The sequence below is a fragment of the Cynocephalus volans genome, chromosome 17 (genome assembly GCF_027409185.1).
Source record: "Cynocephalus volans isolate mCynVol1 chromosome 17, mCynVol1.pri, whole genome shotgun sequence".
NCBI classification, from domain to species: domain Eukaryota; kingdom Metazoa; phylum Chordata; class Mammalia; order Dermoptera; family Cynocephalidae; genus Cynocephalus; species Cynocephalus volans.
The window spans coordinates 27,462,649-27,475,055 of NC_084476.1; the positions used below are offsets into that span (position 1 = coordinate 27,462,649).

The 12,407-nt window shown below is 37.0% G+C and overlaps 1 protein-coding gene across 4 annotated transcripts in view; it reads left to right on the forward strand.

Moving 5' to 3' along the window:
- TMEM245 (transmembrane protein 245) overlaps window positions 1–12,407 on the forward strand; it is an 87,914-nt gene that overhangs the window by 59,082 nt on the left and 16,425 nt on the right. For all 4 annotated transcript variants that reach the window (XM_063081833.1, XM_063081834.1, XM_063081836.1 and 1 more), the window contains 3 exons: window positions 2,152–2,274; window positions 2,415–2,560; window positions 10,999–11,099. In XM_063081833.1, the coding sequence (XP_062937903.1) occupies window positions 2,152–2,274; window positions 2,415–2,560; window positions 10,999–11,099 (370 nt within the window). The remainder of the gene's footprint in view (window positions 1–2,151; window positions 2,275–2,414; window positions 2,561–10,998; window positions 11,100–12,407) is intronic.

Here is a 12,407-nt window from a genome sequence, read left to right on the forward strand (position 1 = left end):
CTTATTTTATGCTTTTAGTAAACCCTCTCTCTGTTTTCTGTAGTCCAGTGGTTCTCACACTTTTTGGTCTGGTCTGGGGACTCCAAAGTGTGTATTTATCTGTTTGTTAAGTAATAACATTGCATATTAACATAAAGAACATGCTTTTTGTTTGTGAAAAATACTATTTTGTAAAACAAACAAAAAAAAGAGACGCAGCATACCTGGAGGGTGGTGAGGCCTTGTTGCTCATGTCTTATCCACAGGAGAGGCTGTCTTTCATGACCACATGGCTTAATTGCTTGGGGAAGTCTCCTGAGCTTTTTGTATGTTTTTTGACAAGCTACTTTATTCTTGACATTCTTTGAGTAGTTATGTCGTTGCCATTGACTAGACTAATGCCAAATCTGGCTCATGTTTTCTATTTTTGACTTGGGATACACTTTGTCTGCATAAATCTGTTTCATTTTCTGAGTTTCAGGGCCCTTTTTTATTGCTACTGCCTTTGGCATATACACTAAAGCTACTTTACCTTAAGAATTTAGTTAATATTCTAGAAATATCCTTTTCTCTTGCTGATCTTCTCTCTTTCTCAAGTAAGAAAGGCTACTTGATTATTGTCGGAGACTACCAGTCTACTGTTAATGTACTCAGTTAATTTCTTAAGAATTACCGCAGGATAATTTCTATCAGTGTGACCCAGAAACCATTTAAAATTTTTTGGATAAAAATTCCAAAATGACTGAAGCCCCAGAAAGAATGCTTGTCAAAATCACAAGTAAAGCATTGTTGGTTTGTTTCTTGGAATCAATGGCATTGTTCATTCATTCTTTACCCTCAAGGTCAAATAGTCAGTCATGCATATTTTTGTAGGCGCATTGTGAAACATTCTCAAGATTTTATGTGAGGAGTTTTTGTAAATGAAACCAGCCTGCCAAAGTTCTCTTATGAAGACTGAGCTGAGGCTTGCAAGGAATGCGGAGGGCAACAAAATATGCCTTTATAAATGATACATTTGAGGTTGGAAAGTAATGGGGTAGCCCTTTCAAAGAACAGATGGTATAACTTGAACATATGACAAAAACCAGAACTGCTGTTTTGGAATGGGCACCAGAATAAAAATCAAACGTTATGAGTTCTGGTCCCAGCTCTAGTTCTACTTATTAGTTCTGTGCCCTTGGGCAAGTTTTTAAGAATCCCCGAGTTTCAGTTTGTATGTTTGTAAAAGAGACGTGATACTATCTGCATTGCTTCCCTTGTAGCACTGTTGTGAGGTTTGTGGAAACATTTTGAAAACTGTAACAAAAGGTGTTTTCCTGATCATTTTGCTTTCATGTTTTTCATTAAGAGGAAAGATAGTCCACTTGGGGAGACTAGAACATATTATCATAAGGGATTCAAGTTTATGAAGAGATAGGAAATAGAAATAGCAGGTGTGCTATAGATATTGTACATCTGCCTTTAGTAATATTTAACTCATATTAATAACTTTTATCTTGATATCTGGTTCTAGTAAATTTGCAGGTGATGCATCAACTGAACTCAGTAGATCTCAACATAAAGGTCACTAGGTGTCTTGGGAAAGATTTTCAGCTGCAGAACTCTGCCCTTGACCCTAGCTGTTCATTACTTTTATTGTGATTGTAATGAAGTCATTGAAGTGATGCTTTCTATATTTGTAGATGAATCTAAGAGATGGCAAAGGTGGGGGCTAGGCATTTAATACAACAAATGCTAGAACTTCATGGCCTGTACTTAGTGATTCTACATGATAAATATACCACAGGGTGTATTCTGTCTATTCTCCTGTAGGTATTTTTCTGGGCATACCATTTTACATAGTTATACTGTATGTAAAATTTTTGTATCCCACTTTTTAAACTTAGTATTATATCATAAAATATTTTTCCGTGTTATAATAGAAATGTTTTCAATGTCTGCCTAATATTATATGGAGTAGATGCACCATAATTTACTTAACCATTTTCCTTATTGTTGAACATAGAAATGTTTTCAGGTTTTTTTTTTTTTTTTTTTTAAATTTAAAATAATCCTCAGTTCTTGTCTTTTCAGTTTATGGAACTAAAACACTGTATTAAAAGCACACTAGATGGCTGTAGAAACTTCTTACATGAGGATTAGTTCTGATATCCAGCTTTCCCTCCTTGTCAGATCTTAGAGTCTCTGTGGATTGTTATGAGCCGGAACGTGAGCCTGCTTTTTACCACTGTCACCACGCTCCTGACCATCCTCTTCTACAGCGGGACTGCCCTTCTCAATTTCGTACTCTCTCTGGTATGTACATGTAGATAAGTACATATCACACTTCCTTCCCAACTACAGTGTATTCTTGGTTCTATTTGCATTTGCCAATATGTGTCTTCCTGTAGTTTTCAAATGTGATTTTTTAGGAGATACTGTCCTTTGTTTTGCAGATAATATTCCTGACCACACTATTTTATCTATTAAGTTCCAGTGATGAGTACTACAAGCCGGTGAAGTGGGTGATAAGCCTGACACCACTCTCTCAGCCAGGTCCTTCTTCTAATATTATTGGCCAGTCTGTGGAGGAAGCTATCAGGTAGGGATGAGATCTGTGCTGTTCTTATTTCCTTCAGAAACTGCTTTCCATGAGAAGTCTGTGCTTCCTAGTAATAGTCAGCGCTAAACTAGTGAAGGACTCTGGTGTTTTCAAGATTTTTATCTCATTTTGAGAGGATGATATGACCAATGCAAATGCTAATAAGGAAAAAATTCAAAGCAGTTTCAGTATCCTGCTCTCGAGCCTGTGATCTACGAAGATGTACTGGCATGTCTCCATCTGCCTTCCATCAGCGGGCCCTTAGGCCAGCTGTCCTCACCATCACGTCACTGGCTCAGGATAGTGCCCTCTTCTAGTGCACATGCCCCCCTCACCTCCTCTCAGAACCCTTGTCCTGTTGTCAGGAGTTCCGGCTTTGCTCCAGGAAGAGAGTAGATGGCCTCTCTCTTTCTCTCTTTCTCCCTCTGCAGCCAGGCTATGCCCTCTGTAGGGTGTAGGCTGGATAGTAGAAATGCAGAGTCTTTGGTTATTTCCAGGTTATAGACATTGTATGCCTTGCAGGTTCTGATCAGAAACTTCCATCATTCCTTCTGGGGTCCGTGTATTGCAGGCTTGATTTCTGAATGTCATTCTTCTTCAAATTGTGTTCTCCATAAGCTCTTTCCACGTCACCGGCTCCTTGCCACCTTTTCTTTTTCCTCTTATTTCTGGTAGGGAGAGGCCTTTGGCAGTGCAGGCCTCTCCCAGCTCCTCCCAACCCCTGTCCCTCATTGCTCGTTAACATAACTCAACTATATTTTTACTTCTTGTAAATATCTACTCAAATTAACCCCTCATAGTATCCATTAGACCTCCTTTTTCTAATAAGTTGTTAAGGCTAGGCAGTCTTAAGCTTCTCTTGAATAGTGACTCTTTGGCTGGCATTTTTGTTCTCACATACTTTTAAAAAATACCATTGTTTGGAACTAATCTTCCACAGAAATCTTGATTTGACCTGATAATCCTGTCTTACTAATTTTGGATTATTTTTTCACTATATTCATGTAACAGCTAGGGAGAATACCACTTTGATCTTTAGAAATCCCTCAGTTACATTCAAATAGGGTACATGCTCTTAAAATATATTGTCTCTGGAAAGTTTGGTAGGTTTGCTCCCTTTTTTCTGTTAGCAAGGCCTGGGTAAAGTCTTCACCAATATTTTGTTTCCTTGATTGGTTATCGAGTGGGATTACCAAAAAAAAAAAAAAGGCCCTTAGTACCTCTGTGGTACCCTCAGGTATCCTTGTGGGGCCATCCATATCAAGGTTCCAGGTTGGGGAATTATTATCTAATGTAACAACTTTTAGGGTGAAGCTGACTTTAGGGAAATACTAACTTTAGCATCCCTCCTAAGCCTGTGTGACCATTGGTTCTCATCCTTATTGAGTAAATGATAAAAATTCAGCAATAGGTTATCTTTTGTTTTTCTAAGTGATATCTGTCTGACTCAAAAAATCTTATGCAAATACTCTACCAAAACGGAAAAATATTCTACCTTCCCAATAGGATAAAGCTATATCAAAGGCTGGCATATCAAAGGCTGGCAGGAATCCTGTAGTCAGTGTGACTTAAGCCAAACTTTCCAGAAAAATATCTACCTTGTCCATAAAGAACTTCAATAAATATGATGCATCATTGTCCTAAAGTAACATTTATTAGCACTGACTCTTTATTCTTACAAAAGTTTTTCTATTTTCAAATAACAGTTCTTGAAAGCACTTTTTTTTTGTTTGTTTTATTTTTTGGTGACTAGCCTGTACGGGGATCTGAACCCTTGACCTTGGTGTTACAGTACCATACTCTAACCAACTGAGCTAACCAGCCAGCCCATTCTTGAATTTTCTCTTGTTATGCTTTCTCAGAGTGAACTGCTTGGTGACTGTCCTTTAAATGTCACTGGGCCACCCTTTGTTTTTAAAATACCAAATTTGCCATCTCTTTTGTTTTAAACGTAGTGCTTCAATGTTGTGGTTGCTCGTAAGTGGTAAGTAAAGCTGTGATTCACAGCTGGGTCTAGCTGATTGAAAGTACATATCCTGGTATACTGCGATGCCTTCTTCCAGGAGGAGCTGGCTTGGGGAGAAGATTATGAGTTAAATTTGTGGTACCATTAAGACCATTCAGTTGGGCATGTGAGACTAGAAATTCAGGCTTCAGCTCAGGAGATTATAAAGAGTGCTGTCATCTGAGGAAATACATCTTTTACAAATTAGGTTTGCTTTATCTTCTTGGGAATGCACGTACTATGCACTTTAAGAGTAGCTTATGTCTGGGTTCCAAAGTATACTGGGACAAAAACCATTCATTTTATTATCTTATTTTTAATGTAGAAAAAATTTTAACAAACTCTCAGTACCAGAATTGTAATCCTCATGTTTCTTAAAACTGATAGATTTTTGTGAGTCTAAAAATATGGTATGTATTAGAGAAATGTTATGGCCTGGACCATTTTTTTAACCAAAACTATATGAAGTTAGATAAAGATTGAAATTCATGATGACTTTTTGCAGTCTGAGTCCTTTGGGTTATTTCTTTACTGGATCAAATTTGAGACTTAAAATGTACAGGTTTTACACAGATTCCTTTGAAGAGCTTTCTCATGTAAATAAGATAGCAGTGATTTCTGTTTCTAAGAGCTATTATCAATTGAAGGATTGACAATTTGAAGGATTATGTTCAAGAAGGAATGTGTTTCTTCATAAAGGTTTTAAGAGGAAAAATACACAAATGATTATGAAAATATTGTAATGTCCTCAGAGCAGTTTAGCCTGCAAATTACTAGTGATATCAAATTTTAAAAAAGCATCAGTAATGAATCATCACCAGTGTTGCAGTTAAGTGGAAATCATTAAACTCATTTTATATGATTCATTAATAAGTTAGAAGTAGAATGGAAATTGAGAGTTAACTGCACAGTCAGACAGTGACAGTGTCTTTTCTTGAAGCTTTGCCTTCTGAGATGTGTCCCTTCTTTGTGATCACTTATCTCATTGAATATTTGAACCTTAATTATTATTCTCCTACATTGAATACATTTATGATTGGTTTTCATTTCATGAATTTTTGAGTTAATGGCATGCATCCTTTATCCCCAAACCATTTTCCTCCCTTTAGCAGCATGTTGTCTCCTGAATGTGTACATCATACCCTTCTTCCCTGATGCTCCCATTCTGCTTGCTCTGGTGGAGATATTGCACATTACTAAGTTGCATGTTGTCACGGCCTCAATGCAATTTAGTGTGTGTGATATTTTCACACGAGTGCATGCACACGGGTATGGCTCTTGCTTGCTGGGATTACAGCTTTTCAGCGCTGATGGGTGGGAGTCCTACTGATGAGTTAGATGGGAGAATGTGTGTACTGTGAGATTTTCATTTGGAAAGTGAACATGCTTTCTACTTCTACCTCCCAATTTTGGAGAATTAAAAGTATTTGGATTAAAAAAAAAAAAGTCGGAGTTGATCATTTAGTAAATCAGTATTTCCATTTTTTATTTTAAGCAAATTAAATATTCATTGGAAAGAAACTCATGGATTTATGAGTATAGACAATATTTGTGTAAATTAAAATGTATAAGGAAGAGCTTTAAGCTGTGAAAAATGTTTTTCATTTATTTGAAAAGATCTTTCTATTAACACTGAATAGAGAGAATCTTTTATGCATGTTTGGGAAAATTAAATTAGCTGGAGTTCTTAAATAATAATCAAGACAATAAATATGCTTTTTTAACCTACCACGTTAAAGATTGGTCTAATAAATTTGAACGTTTATTTTTTTGTTTCCAAGGAAAATGACCTTAGAAATTGTCTTGTGTTTAGTTTCTTACTGTGATGCTTTAAAAATTGCTATATCATTTCAGTGGGCTTATAATAGAACTAGTTTTGAGATACAAGGCTATGTTATTAAAACTACCCCTTGCTATTTTTTTAGTTAGCATTAGAGTAAGCATCTATGATCACTGGGCATTATCAAGGACACAAAACCATGTATTAATGACATAAAAATACTGAGTTAATATTACTACCGCCAGAGTCTCCAGATGATCACATGTGGTGCCACTGCTATATTCTTCTGTCTATAATTCACGACGGTCTCCAGAGGGCTTCCATGTAAGCGGCTCTTCTCTCATGCCCCTCAACAGCTCTCTGGGTCTGAGTGCACAGCATGACCATTTCCGTTGTGCTGGAAATCTAATTCAACCAGGTTTCTGTACATGTACTGTGGAGCTGGGTCTCTGGGGCAGATGGACCAGGAAAAGGAGGGAGATGTAACTTCTCAAGAGAAGTTAGGGAGTAATCAAGAGAGCTGGGGAATACTTTTTGCAGTGGGTAATTGTCTGTGCTGTGTCACTCTATAAGTATTGTACTTGAAGGTGTGCTGTATTGCTGTAAGGATAGAATACTGGTAAGGGAGATGATAGGTATTGTTTCCTGGGGGAATGCTAGTCTCGTAGTCTTCCTATTTGACCTTTAGAAAGAAAAGAGGGTGGAACCTGTGAGAAAATGTTGTGGTGGAGGCAGCATTTGATTTTGGGCTCTTCACCCCTCCTTTTTTCTTTCTTTTCTTCTTCCTTAGACATGTGCATCCTAGTTGGCTGCAGCCTACGGCCCTGTGTGCACAGAGCTTCTTGATGGGGTTTCCCTCTGCCCATCCCACTCCTTGCTTCAAATCTCATTCCACTAACAGTCATCCGATCAAATCCCAAGTGACCTTGTTAGTTTTCTCTTACTCAGTTTAGAAAAGTAACAAGAACAATCTTGGTCAAAAATGAAAGAGGGCTGATAGCTGAAGTGAAGTATCAGGAAACTTGTGAGGGAGTATAACAGTCTCAGCTTAGAGTATATAAAGGATGAAGATGAAGAACTAGTTAGGAAGAATTAAAATCCTAAGCAACCGTTTGAAATCAGTTCAAGCCCCTGGTGCAGAGGAGTTTTATATGCATATATAGTTGTGTAAATGAGACATGGACACATACATCTTTAGTGCCATACAGTATAAATACACAATAGGGTTTATTAGGGAAAATCTTGAAGAAAAAGCTGATTGTGCATGATTCTTGGAACTTATATTTCACAGAGATGTATGCTTAGGTGGGGCATAGCTGGATTGGATATATGATGGCCTGCCTTCCAATAGAGCAGACTCGTGCCCTGTAATGGTCTACATATGGTTTGGGGCAGGAAAACATCTAAGACTGTGTAATAAGGGAAGGTCTTTAAGGGTGGATGTGGCCTTGTTAGGGGTTTTTGGGGACATATCCAAAAAATTATTTCCCAGACCAGTGTCATGGAACTTTTCTCCTTTATTTCCAAGTAGTTTTACAGTTTCAGATCTCATGTTTGTCTTTAATCCATTTTGAGTTGATTTTTGTTATGGTGTAAGAGAAGGGTTTATTTCATTCTTTAGGACTTTAGTGATTGTACTGGGTTTACCTAGATAATCCAGGATAATCTTCCCATCTCAAGATTCTTAATTTAATCACATCGGCAAGGTTCCTTCTGCCTTTAACATTTTTAGGTTCTGGGGATTAGGATGTAGACATTAGTGTGGGACCATGATTCAGCCTACCACATGGGTTCTTAGAAATGTTAGTTTCTCTTGATCTTACCTTCTCGATACAGATACACTAGATTCTTGAGGTACAAACTTCCAGAGTCTTCATTATCATCAAAATCCTCTGGGCATTAGTCTAGCACAATGATCTCAATAACTCTGATGACAACAGTAGCACCAATAATAGCTTCTCTTTATTGAGCACCTAGTGCACTGAGTCAGTTACTAGGAACACACTACTTTAAAACCCTTATCAGTGTGGATGAAGCTCAAAAGCATTATATTTTGGTATTTGGTGAAAGAAACCAAACACCAAAAGCTATGTAATGACAGTGTAAATGTCCTTAACACTAATGAACTGTACACCGAAAATGATTAAGATGGCAAATATTATGATGTGTGTATTTTACCACAATGTTTCAAAAGCTATATAATGTATGATTCTGTTTATATGAAATTATAGAGAAGGCAAAATGATAGTGACAGGAAGCGTATCTAGTGGTTGTAAGAGTCCAAGGTTTGGGGGGGATTGACTATATAAGGGCATGAGGGTACTTTTTGGGGTGATTGAGATGTTCTATATCTTGATTGTGGTAGTGGTTATGTAATTTATGCATTTGTCAAAATTTACTGAATTGTACTCTTAAAATTGGTGAGTTTTATTATTTGTAAATTATAGTTCGATAAAGCTGACACATGAAAAGAGAAGAAAAAATTGCTAGGAATTTGAGGGAGTTAAAAAAAATTCTCCTAGTAAATTGTTAGAGGATCTTTTTCTGCTATTTTATAAAGCTTGTGGTTCCAATCATGAGTATTGAGGTAGAGGGAAATATATTGTCTTTTCATCCCTTATTGTGTTCATGAATATATTTAGTACCTGCAAAAAATAAATAGCACGTTTAGGGTCCACAAAATTATTTACAAGTTGCCTTAATGAGAATATTACCGATAACCAATATTTCTGGAGGTAGAAGAAAGGAGACTGTGTGTTGCTTCCTACAAGTGGTCCTTTCTGGATTGAGCTTTGCTCACTTGCCACCCAGTGGGTTGATTTACTTGTGATATACTCTGTTGTACCTTCAGTGTCAACTTATTTTTGGCATAATCAATTTTAAATAACAAGGCAAGTGAAAGTACTGCATCTGTATCTTTTCTCCTCGACCTCCCTAGGTGTAGACAAATTCCACACTGACTTCCTTTCTTTTACTCTGTGGTAGTTGACATTATTATTCCCACCTTCTCAAAAACTCTCTTTTCCCTTTGTCTCTGAGAGTACTACACTAGTGATTTTCCTCCCACTACACAAATGATTTCATTATCTCTTTGGCTGGTGAAGCTTTGTCCTATGTCCCTCATGAGAACACAGCCTATTGCTCCATCTTTTGTGCACTTACCTGTCTGAGCTATCTTATCCTTTCCTATGGTTAATCTATGCTGGTGCATCTCAGATCTCTTGTTCCCAGTTCTCTATTAAGACTTGTCTTTTATTTTAGCCACGTGCATGCTATTTTTGTCGTTCTTTTGACCTCCTATTGCCCAAGCTAAACTTACCCCCTTTTGTTCCGTTCCTCTTTCATTCCAGCCTTCTCCACATCTTTGAGCCACTGGCGTTCTTTCCTGCTCAGATTTAGAATGTGCCACTCTGTCATTTTCGCATTTTCCTCTGTCTCCTCTGTTCAGATCCTTTATATTTCCTGTGGGATATCTCTGTTCCTTTTGATCTTTTTGGTACCACTTTAATCTGGGTCCTTGGTGGTGGGGGCCACATGGCGCCTTTAAGACATTCTTGAGTGAAAGCTGTTGGTCAGGATGGCAAAGCAGTTTTCACAGTTGGGGAGCCACTCTGTCACCAAATCTATGTCTCAAAACCCTATTAAGTGACTGAATCACTAGATTCTAGAGTTAGACTTTGCCCTTACAGTACCCCTGTGGAATGCTTTAGAAAAGTTTGGTGTTTCCTTTTGTGTATAGTGTGTCACCTTTGCTGCCACAGTCTCTGCTTTTTAAATTACAGCTTTTCCTTCTCTGTGAATATGGAAAAGGGCTTCCCTTGCCCCCCACAGAATCCTGGTTTTAGAATTTTATAATTCCTTGGTATTACTTAAGGTTTGCGGTCTTTGTGCTCTCTGTACAGTCTATTTCTCCTCCTTACACCATGCTACCTTGTTTTCCAACTCAAAAGCAAAAATGAAGCTCACATTAATACAGATTTTCATGTACCAAATTTCTGTATTAGGCAATGAATATATGTGTCTGTTTTTATCCCTCTTTTATTTTTCTGATTTTACTTTAGAATTAATGAGATTTTTTTCCCCCCCCATAAATTTTCCTCCAGTGACCTGTGTTTTTTTGGTAGCATTTGTAGGAAGTTACTTTGTAGGCTTGGTTGCATAGTTAGAGAATTGTAGGGAAATTTTGTTAACAGGAGAAGATTGATGAAGTATAAGTTACACTGTCCCTCACTTGCTCCTTCTGAAGGGAAACCACAGCCCAGGTTTCTTAGAGTTTAACTAAATCCTCGGAAACATGTTATTCACACTTAATTTTCCTTCCATTTATTTTGGCGATGAAGTATCTGCTTCAGAAGTGAGAAGCTGATGAATTATTTCAGTGAACAGGGTATTTTAAAGTGTTTTATTTCAGTTCTTTTTTTCATCACAGAGAAATTTAAAGAACAGTTTAGTAAACATATTTCAAGATTTTAAAACAAGGTCTTTGTTTCTTTGAAATAAAATGAAAGAGCACTCTCAGGTCAGTGGAAAAATTGAAGCTGTTACCAGATTTGGAATGAAGTGGCCAGAATCCTAGAGGTATCAATTTTTTTTTCGGAATCACAACATGATACTCTATGTGTTTACTTTTTCTTTCATTTTTGGGCATTCTAGAGGGGTGTTCGATGCTTCCCTCAAAATGGCCGGTTTCTACGGATTGTACACCTGGTTGACCCATACGATATTTGGCATCAATATTGTCTTCATACCATCAGGTAACAGCCACATCATAACTTTCACTGCCCTTTAATTAAGGAAAGTTAAACCATTTTACATATATTAGGAAATGTCTTAAATTTAAAATATTAAATTTTGTGGCTCGAAATCTAATCTAGTCCAGATTAGAGCAAAAATATGATTTGTAATGTGTTTGTTTATTACTGTATCCCCAGTAGCTGGAACCTTACCCAGCACATATTTAAGCACTGCATTAAGTATTTGTTACATGAGTGAATGTCTTAGCATAACACCTAGCACATAATTGGTGCTCAATAAATGTTTGAATTAAACTGATTGGTAGGGAATAGTGTGTTGTTGTCAAGTAGCTTTAGCCCATGAGGGATACTGTCTCAGGCCAAAGTGAATGCTTCTGAGAGCACGTAAACTCTCCATACCTTTTAAGATCTGTTCTAATAATACCCTCATTCCATGAACACCAGATGGCTTAGTGACCATCTTGTTCTTTTTCTTTTACATTATCTCTACTCCTCTACTTCCACTTTTTCTTTTATTTCTGTGGGTGCTCGTTTTCCAAAATATCTCTGCCTTCCATATTACCTCTACCACCCTTTTTTCCTCTTTAGTCTATGCCCCTTTCTTTATATTCCCAAGTTCATTCATGATCTTTCTTACTTTGGTGTCCACTAACCCACCCTCTGACATGCAAACAGCCTGAGAGCACACGGAGGTTATTATTTCATAATAACCCTGTGAGGCAGGCAGGATAGATGCTGTTCTTGTCATATTGATGAAAAACCAAAGTTTTCCAAGGTCACACACCTGGTCAATGTAGGACCAGATCTAGAATACACATCTGCTTGACTTGTAGTCTGGAATGGAGCCAGATGGAGAGAGAGTGCTCTGGAAGGGGGGGTGAGCTTGAAGTACTGTCCTTCAGCTTGCAGGGTTTTTGTTAGTTTTAAATTATATTTCATTTTTATTAGAAGCAAAGTAAAAATAAAATAAAATAAAAATATATATACACACATTCATATCTGAAGTTTAGAAACTAATTTCTGATTTGGCTTTGGATTGAGTACAAATTTTGACAAATTCTCTACAGTTATTTTTACAGGACTGTGTATTTTAACCATTGACTCAGAATAATAACTGCAGAACACTTAAAGTTTTATTACTTAACAACAGATTTATAAAGTAGACACACAGTTTAGAAAGATTTTCAATATCAAGTCTTAAGATATTGTATCTTCATTTAACTAAAAAATTCAGTTAAACAGGGCATGTCATTCCCTTAAGATTTGAGTTTGTAAATATTTGTTTAAGTTGTTTTGGTATAAATTTTT